This window comes from Martes martes, assembly GCF_963455335.1.
Source record: "Martes martes genome assembly, chromosome: 9".
NCBI classification, from domain to species: domain Eukaryota; kingdom Metazoa; phylum Chordata; class Mammalia; order Carnivora; family Mustelidae; genus Martes; species Martes martes.
This window is the reverse complement of record NC_137896.1, coordinates 29,991,847-30,013,172: the sequence shown is the minus strand read 5'-3', so window position 1 is coordinate 30,013,172 and position 21,326 is coordinate 29,991,847. Positions and strand designations below refer to the sequence as shown.

Below are 21,326 nucleotides of genomic sequence, written 5' to 3'. Positions count from 1 at the left end.
TGTTGCTGGTGGCACTGCCAAGTAGAGTCTTTCAGGATGAGAATTTTATGTCTCAAGAGCCTCAGGACTCTTCTATGTCCTTAGTCCTCTTCAGGAGCTCTGTTCCAGGGGGTTGGGGTTTGCCAAGGTTTTGTTACCCATTCCATCATTTGCCTGCCTCTCTGCAAACTTTGCCTTTGCTAGGAATTCTTTGTGTTGTGTTGTTTTTGAATTGTCATAAAACACTTTAAGTGAGAACACGAGAAAAGGTTAATTCGGAGTGAAATCTCTGTTAGGGCTACAGGTAGAGCCTTTAGGGTTTTCTAACCAATGGCCATAACTTCCCCTCTGAGGACAGATAATCCTCACTTTTATGTATTATGTATTTACTACGTAGTAAAATGGGTCCCCATATTCCCTACAAGCAGCAGAAAACAGAAATGCCCCACTCATCCCCGTTATTGTAAAGGGAAAGCTATTTTAAAAGTCACAGAATTGCAGTAAGTCACATAGACTTCCTTTAGGGAGTTTGCTCTCTGGTGACATCCATGTCCTTGCTTCCCAAACTGGAACACATATCCCTTGTTCTGTGCTTAGGATTCAGATGGCACACTGGGGTGTCATTTTAGGGAGGAGGGAAATGTATTTAAACCAGGGTTTCTCAGCCTTGGTACTATTCACATTTGGGGCCAGGTAGTTCTTTATTATGGAATCTGCTCTAGGCACTGTAGGATGTTTCACAGCACTCCTGGCCTCTTCCTGTTAGATACTAGTAGCTCTCCCCTGGTCTGATGACCGGGAGGGTCTCCAGACATTGCCAGACATCCCCTGGAGGGAACACCACTCCTGGTTGAGAGCTCCTGCATTCAACAGACATGGATACAATAAGGCGATGTGTGTGCGAACATTTAACCGGAAGAGCCCCTCTAACCAGTTTGATGTGTGCACTTGATTCTCTTCTACTTGAGGCAACAAGATGTTCTGGCAACTGTTTCTTTTATTTTTTCTTTTTGTGTTCTACCTACTGAACTCCCAAATTTTTGTATAATTCCTTCTCTTTTCTTTTTTGTCTGTATTTCAGTTTCTCCCCTGGCTCATCCAGTCATTGTTGAATGAAAGAGTCTCTGACAGAGTACCTCGAACAGATTTCCTCCTTGTATTTCTAAACTTGGCGTTGGTGTGTCTTCACAGTTGCCGGACAGCTTGGCTGGGTTATTCACCCTCAGTGGCACATTCACTGGTGCGGAGTCTGACATCATTCTGATGAATGCCCTGTCCCTTCTCACCCCTGCCTGCTTGTGTGTGTGTGTGTGTGTGTGTGTGTGTTTAAATAAAACTTTGGGCATACTTAGGCATGTTTTATTGACCATGTGCCAACCCTTGTATGGATCCTTTGTGTCCTCTCATTTTTTGAAGTCGAAATTCCCCAAATGCTTGTTAATTTTTGGGTGGATCTCTTTTATTGTCCAAGTCATACTTTTGTTTGAAATTGAGTTTTTAATTTTCTTCTACCCTGAAACTTGGCTGCATAGAATTGTTTCAGTAATTTCTTACTCTTGACTTTTGCCTAGATTTTTCTCTTAGCCCAGAGCATTGCACTTTTCCTCATCCACCTACATGTTTCTCTGGGCGTTCCATATCCATCTTGCTCTCCTTCCCCCTCCTTCCTTATCTCTTGCCATTTTACCTCCCTTCCTTTTTATTTTGTTTTTCTGATTTCTTCCTTAGGTTTATGCTGTTTATTTGATTGATAGGAATGTGTTGGCTCGGTGTTTTGTACGGCATTCTTCTAGCCCATTTAAAGGTCATCTTGACGTTCCTAGAACGTTGTGTGGTCATTTAATCCTAGATTGGTTTTATCTCCTTTTTTTTTTTTTTAATGCTTATGAGTGTCTTCCTCTGCCTTTAGTTAGGCACCTATAAGGGAATTCAGAACTTGGATATCCATGCAGTCATACTAGATTAGCTATAACTGCACTCACTGTCTAGCATGGTCAACACTAGTCACACGTGGCTATTTAAATTCAAATTGATTAAAATTAGATACAAGTAAAAATTGAGTTTCTTGGGGTGCCTGGGTGGCTTAGTGGGTTAAAGCCTCTGCCTTCAGCTCGGGTCATGATTCCAGGGTCCTGGGATCGAACACCGCATCTCTCTCTACCTCTCAGCCTGCTTGTTATCTCTGTTGAATGAATAAATAAAATCTTAAAAAAAAAAAAGTTTGTTTGTTTGTTTGTTTGTTTTAGTTTCTCCAGTAGCCCCGTCGGTAGAGACAATTGGGTTGGACAGGGCATTTTCATCCCTGCAGTGGTTTCTGCTGGAGAGTGCTGGGCTGTGAGAGCTGTACCATCATGTGTGTCAGAGAGATCCCCGTGTAGCCTTCTCACCCTGGGACTTGGGTATTGCTGATGGCCCAGTTCAGTGGTCCTCCTCTCGAGTGGGTGGTTCAGAATCTGCAGGGCTCCCTGAAGATGGTGGGGACTTGAAAAGTGTGATTAAGTGATGTGCTTTTTTTCCTGTTTGGATGTAACATACACTATAACCGACTTTTCTCCAGGACACGCAGCAAATGTGTGTCCTGTGCCTGTGGTGATTTGGCTGCTTCCTCTCTCTCTCTAGGTGCTGAGAGATGGCGGCACTTGTGGGGCTCCTCTCTGCCTGAGCATCGGGCCCTCCAGGCACCGGAAGAGCCAGCTCAGACCCTGGGCACCTCACCTGCACAAGCCTTCTCTTCTAGCCCCTGCAGTCCAGCGGCTGAACTGCTCGTTTTTTCTTGATGATGGGTATTGGTAAGAACACTACATCCAAATCCATGGAGGCTGGAAGTTCAACTGAAGGCAAATATGAAGATGAAGCGAAGCATCCTGCTTTCTTTACTCTTCCGGTAATTCTTCCCTTCTCTCTCTCCCCTTGACTCACTCTCCAGTTGTTTCCATATTGAATCAACATAGGATTAGCTTTAACACTCCTGTTTTCAGTAGAGGTTAAGGCATTCAAAAACTGAAGCCTTTGCAAATGAGACGGTCTTTCGGGAACCCTCTTGGCTGACTCTGGTTTTGGCCGTGCTGTGTGCTGGAGTCACCTGATGGGATTAACTCTGGAAAGGATGTGTGCGTGGCTGTGAACGTCATAAAACCACCCTGCCCAGTGCTTACTGTGTGCTGGAGGGTGCTGAAAGCTACATTCTGGGTCCAGAAGTGGGTTCCAATGAAATAACCTAAGACCCAGCTTCACACTCACATTGCAGGGTAGAGAATGACTGAATGACCAACCGTTTGGAAGCCAGAAGTCTTGCTTTGTATCATGGCGGCGGTATCCCAGATGCAGTTTTAGCTGAAGAGGTGTTACCAGTTAGAGAAGGCTGCTTACACACATTCATTAATTCAGTGCTAATACTTTTCCAGATGTAGGATTATGATTTGATGTGTATAAAGTTTTACCTGAAGTGTTGGTTCAAAAAAGGAAAAAGCTCTTTAGAGAGAACTTGCCTCCAAGTGTTTTTCTTTTAGTACTAGACATGAGGTTAAGGGCAAGAACATCATTCTAGGATTCCTGAAAGCATGGTCCTGGAATTGGCCTTACTGTGGCATTACCCAGTAAGAAGGATGTGAACACGCATCCTTAAGTACATTGATTGACTTGACTGGCATTCGTATTTTGATTTTTACCCTATTAATTCCTAGAGAGATGTCCCTGATTTTACAACCAATGTCACTGTTTTCTTTGTTCCTACAAAGTGAAATTTTTAAACTGTTAAAAATTTTAAATTTAAACTGTTAAAAAAAGTGATTCTCTGTTGTGTTGAAGGCTTAGGGTTGACAGGTTTTCTAGAAGAAGAGGCAAGGTGGTTTTCCAAGTTTAAATTAGGTTGTCTTTGAAAAATGGAAAGGAAGATTTGTGCCCGGGTGTTGATTTGTCTCTCCTGCTGCCTGAGAGCTCAGCACACGGTTCACCCTCACCCTCTACTTCAGAGACATGAACTTGAGCTTGCCTTTCCCACCCGCCTGCCCTGTCACTATGGCAGAGAGTTTTAGGTTGACTTGTTTTCATTTTCAAATTGTGATACTCTTACAGTTAGTTAAATCCACAGCATATCTGTCTTTTTTCATATTTAATACCTGTTGTTGGTTTTCCTCTCCCTCCCTCTTTGATCACTTTTCATTAAACAAACCAAACAAAAACACTGAGGGTCTGTGAATGGTCGCTACCTTTGTCTTTGTATATCTGAAAATAGCTGTATTTTGCTCTCAACTATTGGGTGAACGTCTGTTAATTACACACTACAGTTTTCCAGTCTGTTTCTCTTTAACTGCTTTCTTGTGGTTTGGCTGTCTTTTGCTAGTGCTAACTTCTGGTTGGTTTCCCCAGTGTTATTTTACAGTTTACTAATTCCTTGTGGACAGTCATGTGTTTATGTTGAATTTTTGTTGCAGGTATTGTAGTTTTTATTTCTGAGATTTCTGTTTCCATTCCTGCCTATTTTTGGTTGTTAATTTCTTGTCTGTATGTGTTTGTGTTGTTTAAAAATGATTCTTCATTTAAATCATCGAGGACCCTAATATACTTATTTTAAAATAATTCTCCAGTTGTTCTGTTTTCTGTCTGGTGTAAAGTCCTCTTCTGAGTGTTTCTTCTGAGATTTTCTTCCATCTCCTGCCACCCGGACAGGTCTCCCTGCTTCTGTTGCTGTGGTTTTGCATTATGTTGGGTAAGAATTTCCTCAGATGTGGCAAGGGCTGATTTTTTTTTTGGAAACTCACATGGAAAGGGAATCAGTTTCTTTATATTTTAATTTTTTAGAGAGCACATGCATGCGTGAGCAGGGGCAGGGAGGGAGAATCTTAAGCAGGCCCCATGCCCAGTGCCGAGCCCGACATAGGACTCGATCTCATTACTCTGAGATCATAACCTGAGCCAAAATCAAGAGTTTAATGCTTAACCCACAGAGCCGCCCAGGCACCCTAGGAATCAGAATTTCTTTACACAAAGTAAAACAAAGGTGCATGACAATATTAAAGAGAAAAAGAGTAAATCCTTATTTAGTAGAGGAATAATGAATAGGTCACAGTAAGAGCAGGAGCTTTGCAACTTCTCACAGAAGTTAGATCATGTGATCAGAGTTGATATTAAATAAGAGAAACATAATAAAAGCTCTCCTTATCCCACGGGAATCTTGTTAGGCAAATTTGTGTGCTTTTAAAGGCAAGTAGGAAAAGTGTAATACAAGTGAATGCCACATGGCGAGAAATTAGAACCAGATAAACAGTGAATAGTCTTGAATAACTGTCCTGCCCTAAGGGCACAGGCCAGGAAGGACTGCAGGGAAAGGTCTGCAGTTGGGTGTGGAGAGCTCTGTGTCATCTGAACTCGGAGGGCTGTGCAGGGGACACCAAGTTAATAGCCTGAACTTTGTGTTGGCAGAGGCCCACTTGCAGTACAGCAGGTTTCAGCACGTTGGTGTTCCAGTGCCAAGTTCACAACTGGCTGAAGTGTTGAAGATTCCCTAAGGCAAGTCTGCAATCAAACCCTAAGTGTCAGAGTTTGAGTTCAGCGGGGGGTGCTGCGTGAGCAGCCTGGAAGAACCCCTGCCCAGCCATGTTTATGGGGGTGGGCTTGGCCTGTCAGAGATTCTCAGGGGAGATGGCCTCAAAGTCCTGAAAAACATCTCAGTGAAGCAGCTCAAGAGGAGGGAGAATAGCTGGGGAGTAGCCTGGCTGTGTCTCGTTCTGGGCATGAGCTTGGTGCAGTCAGAATACAGAGAACGGAGGTGGGCAGCTGGGGATGAATGCTTGCAGTCAAGTCGCTCGAGCTTCAGGGTAAAGAATTCCTGCCATGGGTGCTGTGAGAGGAAGGGCCTGGGGACAGGAAGCCCGGTCATGGGGCTCTGGCAGCCCAGGTGAGAATGGCTTGTGGTCTGGGAAGGCAGGCGGGAAAGGGACTCTTTGCCTGCAGCCCGTGTTTGCTGGGGGCCTGTCTGGTACCTGCGCTCTTGGCCTTGACTTCCGACAGTGGGAGGAGGTGGACGATGGGCAAAGAAGCAGAAACATCAAATGGCAGCCAGTGACAAATTCTGTGAAGAAAATAAATCACGGAAGAGGGATCATGAGGAGCAGAATGTGAAGTCAGATAAAGATCATTTAGGACCCTCAGGCCATTAATTGATTTATCCCTTAAAAATAGGTACTGAGAGCTTCCCACAGGTTTAAGGCCCTGAGAAACAGGAGGGACTTAGACGAAAATCTCTGACCTCACAGAGCTTCCATGCTGGTCACGAGACAGGCAGCACATGCTAGAGATAGGTCAGGTGTGTAGATGTAGGTAAATACGAATGGAACAATAAACTCGGGAAGTGGGGTAGAAGCTGCTAGGGGTGAAGTGTTGCATGTTCAGCTGGCTGGGAAAGGCTGCCCTGAGGAGATGGCCTCTGAGGGAAGGCCGCTGTGGCGGTGATGTCTGAGGGACCGTGAGGAGGTGGTGTGGCTGGACAGAGGGCAGGATGGGGTCAACAGAGAAGATGTAGGCCGTATGGCCCTGGGAAGGATTTTGGCTTTTCCTGACCCTGAGGAAAAGCTGTTGGAGGGCTTTGAGCAGAGAGACCTGCTCTGCCTAGTTTTAAAAGGATCTCTGTGGCTGCCGAGCAGGGAGCAGACCAGTCAGGAGTTGAGTGCCACAGGGCTGCTGAGCTGGCAGTGACTCCAGCCAGGGTTCTGGCTCTGTGGGCGTGGTGAGAGGTGGTCGGGCCGTGGAGCAGAGCTGATCCGGGTACCCACAAGACTGGAGGGGGATGGAAGTATGAGAGGGCAGGCCAGGACAGCTTCCGGTATCTCACTTGAGCCTCAGGAAGAAGTGGCCAGGTACTGAGGTGCGGGGAGGCAGACGGGTGAGCAGGCCGGGGTGGGGAGCTAGGGGGCAGTAAAGGAGTGTGGAGCTGGCCGCCAGGACACTGGGTAGAAAGCAGGGCTGGAGATCGTGGTGTCGTGGGTCGGAGCTACTCACTGGGTGTGAGCAACGGGAGAGGGTATTTATTTAGAGCTGGGGAATGGAATGTTAGCATCTGGGGGATAATGTCCGTTGGGGTGAAAGGGAGGGTCCAAGGGCCCAGCAGGGTGTGGAGGTGGAGGAGGGCCAGCAAAGGGGTAGGTAAAGGAGTAGTTGCTGCGGCAGGAGGGAAACCAAGAAAGCTGTGTGTGGACAGTCGTGACAAAGGCATTGTGAGCCTTGTAGATGGCAAGTAAGGGTGGGCTGCTGGATTTACCAGGGCGTGGCCTGTGCCGGGTGGAGTGGATTGATGGTTTGTGGGAGAGTTGTTGCAGGGATGCACCCCAGACCCCAGTGGGGTAACGAGGCCATGAGAAGGTATTTGGGTCAGGGTTTGGCAGACCTGCCGGGGTGGAGAAACTGGGGATTGGGGTCTTTGGGAGTACCTAGGAGGAAAGCCAGGTGGGTGAGGCCCAGGTGGCTCTGAGAGGAACAAAGAGGTAGATGTGACCTGGGACCAGATTTAGTGTTGGGTTGGGTGTGGCTGTGAGGTCAGGGTTGGAGGCGCTGCGGTTGGGCACCGGGGGTGTGTTGGGGGAATGAAGTATGAAATAAGCACATGGATCACCAGGGCCTTTGTTTATTTCTTTTAAAGTTGGTGTGGGGAGATGAGGTATTGATCAAACATGGAGTTGAGTTAAAGAGTGCTCTTTTGTGATGCTTTGTGTCCATTTCCGATCAGGGAAATTCTGATCCCTTGGCACCTGGGAAATCTGTTCCCTCCTCTTGTCTTCTGTCAGCCAGGGTGCAGGTCCTGCTGCGTTACTGCAGGAGTGACTAGCTGAAATCCGCACCGAACACTGTTGCGTTGGCATCTTGTAGCACAGAAAACCGCTTCTGAGTCACCAGGTAGGAAGCGGCTTGTAAGAAGGTCACACGCAGGCTCTCTGACGTTTGGGTTTGCTGGGGCGGTCCTGGTTCGGGTCTCTTGTTCCTTCACACACGTCCATCCAGTTTCCCTGTCCTCCTGGAGGGGCCTCGTTTGGATAATACATTATATGGCGACCTTGATTATAACCAAGCATAAGCCTGGAAACATTTTAGCTCTTTCAGAGAAACTTTTCAAAAGTTCTTCCATATGATTAGACTTAAACATGAAAACCCCAGCTCTGGTTATAAAAGTCATACCTGTTCACATTAGGAAATGTGGAAAATACAGTAAAGCATTTAAACGAGAAAAACTATTTTTGAATTGGAAGGCTATGAAATGGATCAGAAAATACAGGTGGGTCTCCTCCCTCCCACTTTCTGTAGTTACTACAAATACATTTTTTTCTTCCTCTAGACGTGTGCCAGCTTTGACCACTTCTGTAATCTAGCACAGAGAAATGGAGGGCCTTCCTTGTTGGCCATTGATTTGTGGGATTTTATCAGCATCAGTAAAGACATTGTCCTTGTCTTTCAAGATACTGGTGAAGGGAGGGAAGTTTAAACCTTGAGTAGGAGAAGGTGATGGATTGTGAGACAAGAAAGGAGGTCACGATATAGCAGGCCGAAAGAGATCTCCGGTGCAGCTGGGTGTACTGGGTCGGGGAGCAGCCGCTCAGAGCCGTGCTGTGGAAACCGCTGCCAGGAGACAGGTGCCTGTTCTTTCCTGTCCCGTCCTCTTTCCTTCCTTCCCTCCCCTTGCTTTTTCTTCAAGAGAAGGGAGCTGGGCAGACATGGGTGAGTGAAGAAATCATGTTATATAGCGGTGACTCCTCTAAGCCCCTGACCCCGTGATGGCAGATTTGAACAGGCTCGTCCTTAGCAGTGAAAAGAAGGCACAAGATTTGTGCAAATAGTTCTCTTTAAAAAACAGCACCCTGGAAAACACCCTTGTTCTTGTGACTTTAATGCCAGGGGCTGTGGGGTCTCTTTAGTACATTCCTAAGTAGGCTTCACGTTGTTAGATCTTAACACCGTGGGTCTCAGTTGGATGGTAATAATAGGTGTCTCGGGAAATGTTCTCTTTCTGAAGAATAATTAGATCTTGGGATCTAATCACACAGTGTGTGATTCTGAGAATGGTCAGAGGATGAGGAGAATTAAGTTTGCTGCAGTTTCCCAGAGGGTTGGTTTCACTCCTCCCTTTGTGTAGGATAAGAGCTTGAATCTACTGCGTTGTGGCCGTGATAAGGGAGGGGATGCTCTCTACAGGTCAAAACTGAATAGCCAAGATAATCAGTCTTTTCTGTTCGAAGTCTATCAGTTGGAAAATATTTTTTAGGGAAGGGGATATCCTGATACAGGCTTTGAAGTAAAAACACTGGAAAGATGGGATACAAATGATTTTGATGCATGGTGTGAGATTCTGTTCTTCCTTTTTAGAATTTGTGTTCTTAAAAATTAATTTTAAAGGGGCACGTGAGTGGCTCAGTTGATTAAGTGTCTGCCTTTGGCTCAGGTCATGATCCCAGGGTCCTGGGATCGAGCCTCTAATGGGGCTCCCCACTTAACAGGGAGTCTGCTTATCCCTCTCCCTCTGTCCCTCTCCCCTGCTCGTGCTATCTCTGTCTAAAGTAAATCTTTAAATAATTAATTTTTAAGATTTTCATTTTAAAGTAATCTCTATACCCAAGTGGGGCTTGAACTCACAACCCTGAGAATAAGAGTTGTATATTCCACTGACTGAGCCTGCCAAGTACCCTATTAAAAATTAATTTTTATGCTCTGGTTTTGAGATTTCAGAAGTATTTAGTATTTCAGCCTTTTAAAAAAATTTTATTATTTGAGAGTGCATGCATGCACACGCGAGAGAGAAAGAGAGAGAGAGAATGGGGGAAGAGACAGAGGGGGAGAGAGAAGCAGACTCCATGGATGCAGGGCTCCACATGGGGCTTGATCCCAGGACCCTGAGATCACTACCTCAGTGGAAGTCAGATGCACTCCTAGTGTTTCAGCTTTTAATTCAAATAGAGTTTGGTAGTTTTTCTTTTTTCCTTTCCTTCCTTTCTTTACCTCATTTTTGAGAGAGAGAGAGAATGTGCTCATGAGTTGGGGGTGATGCAGAGGGAGAGGGAGAGAGGTTCTTAAGCAGGCGGGCTCCACGCCCAACACGGGCCCAGTCTCAGGACCCCACAAGCACAGCTGAAATTAGGAGCTGGACGTTCAACCGACTGAGCCACTCAGGCGCTCCAGAGCTTTGGTAGTTTTAAATGAGAGATGTTCATAATAAAAAAAATTACCACCTAGTAGTTGGGACACAGACAATGTGGTATAAATGATGATAAAATAACAGTTGGTGCAGTCACTTCCTAGAGGAGGTTTACAAAGTTGACGAGCATTTTAGCGATTGTCTCTTACTTTTGCATGTGGCCAAATCCACAGAATCTGGGCCTTAAAGCACCTCCTGTCTATTCTGCTCTTATTTAAGGGTTGCTTTGTGCTCCAGGCTTTACCAGATGTGATGAGCGTGCAACAGAAGCAGTTGCCCAGGCTTCCCCTTCCCCACCCGATCAAGCCCCTCCCACCATCAGCGCCATCCCTGGGGCCCTGCCTTCTTTGGATCCTCATGTCAGCTGGGGTCTTTGGTCTCCCTGCCCCCCCCTCCACCCCCCCCCGCCATGTTCCTTTCCAAGCCCTGTCTTTCATTCCTGCCTGTGTGTTTTGCATTCAGATTTCTTTTTCCTGGAGGTGTTTATACCTCCTGAACCCCTTACCTCTAAATTCTCAATTCACTCCTACCCTGTGTTTACCTAAGCTAGGTAGGCAGGATCCATGAGTTGAACAGTTAGAGGTAAGGTATTTCAGATGAATTTCTTTACCGTAATCTAAGTCCATAATTCTGATGGAGAAAAGGCTCCTTTCCTGTTAGGATTTGGTGCAGTACTTGAGGAGGACGACAGGCTTGGGCAGTTGCATGGCACCAATTACCCGGTGTTTGTTTCCCCCACCCCCTTTAATTGTACCTGTTCTAAAGCATCCACGTTTTCCCCCGGGCTTCATGGTACAAATGTGGTGTTGGAATAAAATGGGAGTACCAAGAAAACCGTGGTTTTCTTTTCCTTGATGTTTCTTATAGTTCACTTAGGCTTCTTTTCTATCATTGTTTCATTATTTGTATAACTTCTTTACTTACAAGAGAATTATGTTCGCTCTGGAAAATTTAGAAACTATGGAGCGACGTAATGAGGGGAAAACAAATCATTTAGAGTCCATCAGCCAGAAAAACAGTATGCTATTTTGGTGTATTTCTTTCTAGAGATTTGAAGCAAATATTTGAGAATTCTTTTATAAAAGTCTGATGCACACACACACTGCTTTATGAAGCCCTTTAGCTTCATGTTTTAATGTGGCATATTGATGTCATTGAAAACGTCATTTGTGGGGCGCCTGGGTGGCTCAGTGGGTTAAAGCCTCTGCCTTTGGCTCAGGTCATGATCCCAGGGTCCTGGGATCGAGCCCCGCATCGAGCCTGCTTCCTCTGTTTCTGCCTGCCTCTCTGCCTACTTGTGATCTCTGTCTGTCAAATAAATAAAATCTTTTTAAAAAAATTAAAAAAAAAAAAAGAATACATTGTTTGTAATGTGACATAATGGCAAATTGTGGATCTAACTTTTGCACTTTCACTGGGGTCTTGGGTTGTTTCTCAGTGTTTGCGAGAGTAGATGTTAGCCTAATGTGTGTTAACCTTATTGCAAAGCATACTAGTTTTGAATTTTCACGAGGAGGATACTTTTTTTCCTGTGTTCCTTGGCTGTTCATGTTCTTTGTGGATGTCTGTCTTCCCCACCCCAACCCCTTTGCCTGTGCTGAGCTGTACCAAAGATCAGAAATGCCACAGACCTATTAGAAGTTACCGTCGTAGCAGTTTGAGGGGATGGAGGGAGAGCTGGTGGCATTCCAGCCAGAGCTGTGCCTGTCACTACTGGTAGTCACAGCCTCCTTGTCTGCGTCTGGGATGTTTGAGAAGTAAATGAGATCATGCGTATCAGCCTCAGATCACGTACAGGGTAGGCAGTGAATAAATGCTCCACTTACCTTCTGCATCTCCACTCTGTTCCCTAAACGGGAGATCAGCAGAGGGGCAGGAATCTGTGCCCCGCAAACATCAGCTGTCCCCATCACCACTGTCACGGGCTGTGTGGGAGGAGGAGCACGGGAGTTTTCTTTGTGGGCCACCGATAGGCACATCAGCCCATGCAGTGCTTCCACATGGGGACTGGAACCAGGGAGAGGTAAGGCCCCGCTGGCTCCTCTCAAAGAATGGTGGTGCTGAGGGCCTGGGCGAGGGAGGGGGAGGGGAACGGAATGGACCTGGAACTCTTAGGGTACTCTGGCCACTGTATCCCCAGGCGCCCTCTGGAGAGGGCTGAGGAAATGAGGAGGCTGCCCTAAGAAGCTGAGCAGTGCAAGTGAAGGAGGCTGCAGTAGTGGTCGGTGAAGAGTGTCCTGGGGCTGCCATATTTGAGGAAACAGGAGAAACAGGGTAAGGGACTTTGTTGCCTCATACAACTTCAGGGTTGCAAGTGTTCTATCAACTATATCTTTTGGAGTATCTTAGTCTAAGACCGACAAGCTCTGGAGGCTTAGTGTGTGTTGTAGAGTACTCCCTTTGATTTCCTTTTCATGGTAGTTAATTTTGAAGTTTCAGATAATATTGAAAGTAGGTGGGAGGTTTTTTATGTTCTTCTATAATCTTTTAAAAGGGGTTTGGGTTAAAGGCTGAGAAACACTAATCTTGATACCTCTGTTCTTTTTATTCATTTAATTTTTTATTTTAGAGAGCACAAGTGCTGTGAGCCAGGGTGTGGGGGGTAGGGGCAGAAGGAGCTAGAGAGAGAATCCCAAGCAGGTTCCATGCCCAGTGTGGAGCCCGACGTGGAGCTTGATCCCATGACTCTGAGATCATGACCCGAGCCAAAATCAAGAGTCAGAAGCCTCACGTATTGAGCCACACAGGCTCCCCGATACTGCTGTTCTTTAAAGACATTTTAATTGTAGATACGGATACTAGAGGAAATAATCTCGTGTGTGTGTGTGTGTGTGTGTGTGTGTGTAGGAGGGAAAGAATAGTGCTACCTTCTTATTAAAAGAGTAGAAAACAGTTAATTTAGGGTACTTCATTTTTACTTTGAAAGTGAGTACATAGAAAACGGCTCACTTAGCTATTGGACACGTGATAGTGGTGGGTGACTTACACCACACCCGAAGCAGGTGATGGATTGAGTTCTGAACCTCTGATCAGAGGCACAAGGTTTCCCAGGTCCCTTCCACTTGCAGGTGTCCTCAGCTGCCATTCACTGCAACTTTGTGTGAGTAACACAGGCTCATTTGCTGTCGGTATAAACGGACATCTCTGTGACACTGACCCTCACCTCAGCACAGCACTCCTCTATTGCGCCTGTCTCTCCTGCTTCCCATACGTTTGACCGTCTCAGGATTACTGTTTAAAAACAAGTACATTAGCATTATTGTCTTTGTTTACTAGAAATAAAATACTTGAGTAAGAAAGACATGTTGACAGAGTGATAGACACGCTGTCCCACACAGAGACCACCTTAGCCTTGCATACTGGGGACAAATGCAGGCAGAGAAAACCTGCTTGATTCACAGCTGATGGAGTGATTCTACAATACTGGTGTAGCAGAAAAATTTAAAGCCATCAGGTCTGGTTTCAAATAGTTTTGGTGGGGAGAAAGGACGTCTTGTTCCCCAAAATAATCCCCCCCCTTTTTTTTTTTTTAAATAAAAACTAGATCAGTTTCCTAAGATGAAAGATGCCAAGATGCCGTGTTACTGGCCATGCTATTAATAACACAAAAGGAAACGTGTTTTATTACATTAAAGAGGCTTTCCAACTTATGTTTTATTTCCCAGTTAAAGTAATATTTAGAGATTAAAATATGTGAAGCTCTGATAGTACCAGGAACATTTTTTTTAATCCTTTTAAAAAAAATGTGCTTTTCTGAAGAATGGATTTTAAATTTGATTTTTTAAAAATTTCACATTTAGAAAAAACCCTAAAGCATCAGAATAGCTAATTTAGTAAACCAAAGGAAACATATTAGTAAAACAAAGCAGTGTTTTATTTTTTCAGTCATGTTTGGTCGTTTCCTGCATGCACACACGGTAGAGGCAGAGGGTCAGGCAGGCGCCCTGGTGGGTGTCCCCGCCTCCTGTTGCTCTCACCTCTCTCCATTGCCAGGTCCTCCTCTCCCTTCAGTAGAAACTTGGTTCATCTGCCGCTTGCTCCAAAACCTCCTACCTTCCAGGACATGGTGGAGTGCTGGAGCAGGATGTGTTCTCCCCTTGGGGATGAGGGCGCCAGTGTGGAGGGCAGCAGTGCAGCTCTGGAACTGGAGGCTGATGGGGATGGAAGGTGGACTCCGAGGTCCTCAGGCATGGCTTGACCTGTGGAAAAATGTTAGAAATCATGGTGATTTAGGTCAGTCCTCTTTATAGTTAAATAAACATCCTGCACTGGCCTGGGAAAGCAAGCGTCCTGTGTGATTTCCAGGAGTCAGCCCCCTTTCTGATAGGCTTACAAACACTGCTCTTGTACCAGTTGGTTTCTCTGCCCCTCCCTGCACCAGTGTCTTTGGGGCCAGGACCCACATTTGCCCAGGGCCCAGGAGATTGAACTGGACAGTGGCCGGGACACCTTCCCCCACCGTCCCGACATTCAGTGCAGGGCTAGTATGTTACCCGTCCGACTGCGGTGGTGTCTGCCTGGTGCCTACCCCCAGCATCCACGATGCTGTGCTCCCATCCCGGCAGTCTCCAGGGGCTTTAGGACCACATCCTTGCTCTCTCCCGAACCGCACTACCTGTCCCAGAGTGCTGTTGACACCTTGGCCCAGGCCGCTGTCTTGAGTGCCCAGCAGCAGCTTCATTAAAGGTTTGCCTCCCTCTGTTCCCGTTGCCAAGCCCTTTACTGCACCTTGCCCTTCCACTCGCCGGCCGTCTGCAGGGCGCATCCAGTCGTGGCCTGCCTCTGCTTGCCCCTGCTTTGCGGCTCCCTGTGGGGGCCCTTGTCTCCAGTCCGAATTCCTGAGCCTGGTACCTGTTGCAGGTGGCACTCCTTGGAGGCAGGGGTGGGGGTGGGTGGTGGCGTGCCAGGACTGTATCTTCATGGCCTGGGTGCTGCAGGTGCTCAGACCTTTCGTCGAATGAATATGTGAGTCTTTGCCTGGGCTGGGAAGCATTTGCATCTTATAGTACTTACCTCATTGTGAGTGTGTGTGTGTGTGTGTGTAGTAAGTCCGAAAAGGCGTGGAAATTGATAAATCCTGCCAAAATCTCCTGTTTCGGGCTGATATATGAATTTAAAAAAATCATTGAGGTGAAATGCACACAATTGGTTAACAAAATTAACCACTTTAAAGTGAACAATTCAGTGACATGTAGCACATTCAGTGTTGGGCAACTGTCACCGCTGCCTAGTTCCAAAACCTTTTCAACACCCTGAAGGAAGCCCTGTCCCCACGGAGCGGTTGTTCCATGGCAGCGAGCCATGTGTGTGGATGAAGGGGGTTTTAGCCAGGACAGGACGTTGAATCCGATCTGGGTTTCTTTGATGATTTAGTAACTGAGCGTTGTTGTTGTAGGAGAGTTCATCCTGAGTGTGTGTACGTCTTGGCGTCTCTGGGCTGAGCACTGCTGTGATAGGACTTGGAGCGTGGCTCTGATAGTGTGTTAGAGTTTCCTGTTGTAGACTTGAACTTGGCAGGGAAGGTCTGTCTTGCTGGCAGCTGGTTTTACAGGCAAACTACTGTCCCAAACCCAGGTAACTTATGTAAAAAAGCTGTCGTGGGACTTAAGAGGTAGTCCTAGAAATAAATCTTCGACGTGCCATAAGACAACTCTGCTCTGTAAAAATTACGTACTAGTTAGTGCAGATCGCTGGCATTCTTTAAAGTAGCCTCAACGCTTGGGTTATTAATCTGTGTAAGAAGTTGAATTTTTCACTGCCTGATTTGTTCAACTTTTTAAAAAGGGGGGATTGAAATATCTTTGGACCACCTCAATCTAAGCTGTGCTGCTTATTAGATCTTTAGTCGTTATCATTTTTTCCCCATTGTAAAAAGTAGTTGTCCTCATTGTAGGTAATTCCAGAATACATAAGGGAAAAAAGGTGAAAATGGCCCCACTGATTAAAGACAATCACAGTTAATATTTTGGTGGACATCTTTTTTTATTGTTTGTTCAGAAAGGGTTGGCCCAGTGATGGGTATTAAGGAGGGCACGTATTGCATGGAGCACTGGGTGTTATATGTAAACAATGAATCTTGGATCACTAACGAAAACTAATGACATACTTGTATGGTGACTAATGTAACATAATAAAATATAAAAAAATTTTTAAAAAAGGCAGCAAACAAATAACTCACAAATACATGCCGATTATAAAAGACCCAAATGTTAAAGGAGGATTGGGAGTAAAAAATAAAGATGTGCCCATCATTAGTCCTTGTCCCTAGGGCAACCTCTTCCTATCATTGGTTTGGAGCCTTTCTATTTCCTTTCCCAAGTGTTCAAAACAGGGAGGTTATTAAGATTTTTTTTTAAAGCGTAATTAGGATAATTCTAGGCTTACTATTTTGTGACTTTTTTTTTTTTAAGATTTTATTTATTTGACAGAGATCACAAGTAGGCAGAGAGGCAGGCAGAGAGCGAGGAGGAAGCAGGCTCTCAGCTGAGCAGAGAGCCTGATGCGGGGCTCCATCCCAGGACCCTGGGATCCTGACCTGAGCCGCAGGCAGAGGCTTTAACCCACTGAGCCACCCAGGCACCCCTATTTTGTGACTTTTTAAAGAAACAATATTTTTCGGAGTTCTTTCCTTGTCAGTACATTAGTTTATTTTTTCTTTTTTAATGGCTTTTTCTTTTCAGTCACATTATTTTTGGAATCAGTATCTCATATCTCACAATGTTCATCTTTATTTTTCCCCCATTGGTTGTAGTGTCTTTTTTTTTCTTTTTTGAATATTTAGGTTGTTTCCAGGGATTCAGCATTTTAAATATCAGTCATGAGTTTTGAATGCACATACCATTTGCATGGATATTTCTGGAGGATGAATTTCTGTGAGTGCAATTGCTGGGTCCAAGAAGATGCCTGTTTTGTTCTGGTGCTAACTTACCCTCCAGAAAGGCCAGTCCACCAAGAATGTAATCTCTGATAACTGAGAGTAGCTTTCTCCCCACACTCTGGTCCACAGCAGATTCATCTTTTAAAATATCCCCCTAATTTATGTTAAAAAATGAAAATTTAAAAAATTTCATTTCTATAATTTTAAATGAGGTTGGACAGCTAATCATGTGTTTTAGATATTTAAATTTTTTCCTGTGAGTTGTAGATTCCTGTCAGTTGCCCATTTCCTGTGGATTGTTTTATTGATTTGCAGGTATTTACCAACTACTGATACCGACCTTTGTGGCCTATAGACGTTGCGCTGGACCATCTTTTACCCCATCACTGATTTTTTACTTCTCTTTAATATACTTTATAATACCAGATGTTAAACTTTTTATGTACTTTGTCTTTTTTTCTCTATATTTTAAAAATAAAGTTGTGCTGCTATTCTTGCATAGTTATTTTTCAGTACCAATTTTTCAAGATAGATTGCTAGAAATGGAGCCATTTGGCTAAAGAGTAAAAATATTTAAAGATTGCTACAGACTTCCAAGACCTAAGATGACTCCCATGTGCCTCATCAGGGCAGGCACATGGTGATGGTGGTGATGAATGCTGGCCCTTACTTTGAGGGCCCAGAAACTAGATTTTGTCAGCATGAACAGCCCCGACGCCCGTCCAGTTACTGCCTGTTACTGCCTGTCGGCGCCTGCACTGACAGGCTAGTTTGCATAGTAACCACAGTGTGAAACGTCAGCACGTTGGGTGATGAGCAGTGCATGTTGCTTCTCTCTGGGGATGCTGCTCAGAATTGTTATCACGCGGTGACTTGGGAAGGGATCTTGACCGAGGCAGCGTAGGATGCTTCCCCCCCGACCCCCACCACAGTCCACGGCTCCCATGCCCCGCCATGCCTCTCAGGGGTCGGGGGTCCTCCCAGGGCTTTCTGGGGCTGCTCCATTTCTGGCCTCCCCTGTGGGACCTGCGGTGCACTGCTCACCGCCGCCAGAAATACACATGGTTGCTGAGGCGGTGCACACTTGTCCGGGGGGGGTTCTTTTAAGAAAACCTGAAACTTGGCCAATTTGGTAGGCAGAACACACATGGCTCAGGTCTGTTATGAAAATTATAAAAGGCGGCTGGGGAGAATGTTACCATACAGCACAGTGATGTGCGGTGAAACAGCCTATAAGTGAAATATTTCTCTATAGGTGGTGATAAATGGAGGTGCCACATCCAGCGGGGAACAGGACAATGAAGACACCGAGCTCATGGCAATCTACACGACGGAAAACGGCATCGCAGAAAAGGTACCCCCTGGGCACAGCCTCCTCCCCTTGTCCCAGGCCCGGTACAGGGCGTGGCTGTCTTTTCTGGGGACTCCTCTCTATCCCCCTGACTGGGTGTGTTTTTTTCATAATGGAAATAGAAGGGGATGAGGAGGAGTGGAAGTGACTTAATTGTCTTGATGGCAGTTAAGGTGAGGCCCATAGAGAAGTCCTTATTTTTAAAGACCTCAACCAGGATGCTGAAGGAGGTGGTTCAGAGTGTGAGTCTGAACTCAGCTCTGGGTGCTACTGTGACCCAGATCCCTTGGGGAATTACTTAAGCTCTCTCGGTATCAGGTGCCTCAGCTCCAAAGAGGGAATAAAAATGTCAGCGTCTGTTCAATTTGTTAGGATTAGATGAAATAGTAACATAGGTGGTTTTTAGTGTTGTGCCTGGTGCTTACTCCGTTGTGGTAAACGAGAATAAGAGAAGCCAGTAGATCTTGCATAGCATACATTTGAAAATGACCTAGCACCGACACTAGAATGTTTTATAATGTATTAATTGGATATTATTGCCACATTAGTGGCATTAGAAGATTTCATATTCCTCACTCCTGTCTGTCAGGAGATGATTTGGATGATGGGAAAACTCAGATCGAAACTGTCTTTGAGAGTATTAAATATCCTTAAACTACTTAAAGCTTTATTAAATTGTTTCATAATTAAAAGAAAAAAAAGAGAAGCCAGTGGATGGCTTATGTAGACTGTGACAATGAACAGGGTGATAGAAATCACATGCTGAGACGGGAAAATCTCTCTCTCTCTCTCTCTCTTTTTTTTTTTTTTTTGCCTCCTCCCAGCTCTTTGAGGTCAGTATACGTGAACCTATTCACAGGGTCCAGAAGAGGCCCGCCCAAAGAGGGTCCAGATGTCTTGATTTATTTTTTTCTTTTTTAGGGTTGGGGGGGGCAGGTCGGTCACTGTGGCTGATACATGAAAAGTGACAGATATTTACAGGTTTCATGACAGCTCTAAGACTTCTCAACTTCATTTGAGTTTTACTTGGTAGACTTTTATTTTTTTATTTTTAATTTTTTTTTAATTTAATTTTTTTTTTAGAGAGAAAGGAGGGTGAGGTAGAGGGAGAAGGACAGAATCTTAGGCAGGCTACATGCCCGGTGCAGAGCATGACCGCGAGGTCATGACCTGAGCTGAAATCAAGAGTCAGACACTTAAAAGACTGAACCATCCAGGCCACTCCAATTTGGTAGACTTTTAAAGCACATTTTATTTTCACTGTGAAAATTTACTAATTAGTTTCTATAATGTAATGTTATTCTAGAACAGTTGTATTTTTTTAAGGTAAGCTCTACACCTACTGTGGGGTTTGAACTCATAACCCTGAGATCAAGAGGTGCATGCTCTACTGACTGAGCCAGCCAGGCGACCCTGGATTGTACTTTAGATAGTGTTCACTTAATATTCTAGAAACAGACTACTAGAAAGTCGATGCCTGCAAATAGTACCCAGCTTGGGTATTAGCACTGGAAGTTTACAGTGTCATCACTAAAATGATAAAGAGCAAGGACGTTATATTGAAATTCTAGAATAATCAAATTTTTGTGTTTGTGGTTTCTTTTTTTTCCATTTTTGGCTATCTTGACCAGTATTGCTTTTTGGTCAAGCTGTTATAAATTTGGTCAGTCTATTATAAATTTTATGGAGGCTTATTAGATTCATGCTGAGATGTTAAAATTCCTGTGGTCTTGGATTCTAAGGCGGTCCTTAGAGTGCAGGAATTCAAGTAGCCACTGTTGACGTGTTGGCCGATGCCGATGCCTACGTCCGCAGCTGAGGCACAGCCCACAGAGCAGGATCTGGGCAGGGAGCCACCACTTGGCCTGCTTGGGTCTCAGCATCCAGTGATACTGGATGATGTTGTAGCAGAGTGCTTCTGAATTCATAGACTCTTTAGGCTGTATCCAGTTTTCATGTACTGGGCCCTTAATCAGAGTCACCAGAATTTCCAGAGTATAGGCTGTCATGATTTTGGACTTCCTCCTCCATTATCCAGGAAATGATGGTCATCTTTTGAAATGAATAACAACGAGCATTAACACTGAGGGCTTTTTAACATCTCTAGCAGTACCTTTTACTGATTCTAGTGAAATGTTGGCAGGAAGAATGTCTGGCTTATTTATGCTAGACATTTATTTGCCTGTTTGAAAGTCTTTTTCACTGTCTAAACTTTGAAACATTAGTATTTCTTTGAATACAAGGGAGAGAAGATATCTTTCTGTTTCACTGGCTGCTTTTCTTATTTTATGAAATGACAGGTTTTGGGAGAAGAGCTGTCATGTATTGAATGGTGCGAATGGTCCAGACCTTGGGCTCTATGATTCAGGCAAGGGGCCACTGTTAGTCCTCACCACAACCCAACTAGAGAGGTGCTATCACAATCCCTGTTTTAGAGAAAAAATGAAATTTAGGCCCTCTGCTATCTTGAATTCATGCAAAGAAAACGTCAGAGGTTACTGCCCTTTGGGATCTTGCTTTTTCAAGGGCATGGAACGGCTGTCTCTTGAACACTTGACCATGAATTAATACTGGAACCTTGCAGGAGAGATAGGAGGAGTGGGGGCCAGAGAGATCACCCCACATGTTCTCCATATTCATTTTTGTTTTCCTGATTATAGCAAGCTATTAGTTGTCATATATTTTCTTATTTTATGCAAAACTTGACTTCTGGTGTCTCTTAATACTCTTGAGCTCCTTATAGTAAATGCTGGTTTAATATGGTGTTAGCTGCAAGATGCCCATCTTGGAATTTGCTCGAAGGGATTTATTCCTGAAACAGACCAGAAGGATAATGCCTTGAGTCATGGACCATGAATCTTTAAGACCATAGCATTGAGACCCACACCCAGTACATTCTGAACTTGACCTCGGTATTACTGGGATTCCTCTTTGAGGGATGTTGA

At 45.0% G+C, this 21,326-nt stretch overlaps 1 protein-coding gene across 2 annotated transcripts in view; it reads left to right on the top strand.

Moving 5' to 3' along the window:
* The window catches only part of SLC23A2 (solute carrier family 23 member 2), a 131,698-nt gene that overhangs the window by 55,631 nt on the left and 54,741 nt on the right, over positions 1 to 21,326 (top strand). For both annotated transcript variants that reach the window (XM_080812904.1, XM_080812905.1), the window contains 2 exons: positions 2,599 to 2,863; positions 18,286 to 18,384. In XM_080812904.1, coding sequence (XP_080669030.1) covers positions 2,756 to 2,863; positions 18,286 to 18,384 — 207 coding nt within the window. In that variant the 5' untranslated portion in view covers positions 2,599 to 2,755. The remainder of the gene's footprint in view (positions 1 to 2,598; positions 2,864 to 18,285; positions 18,385 to 21,326) is intronic.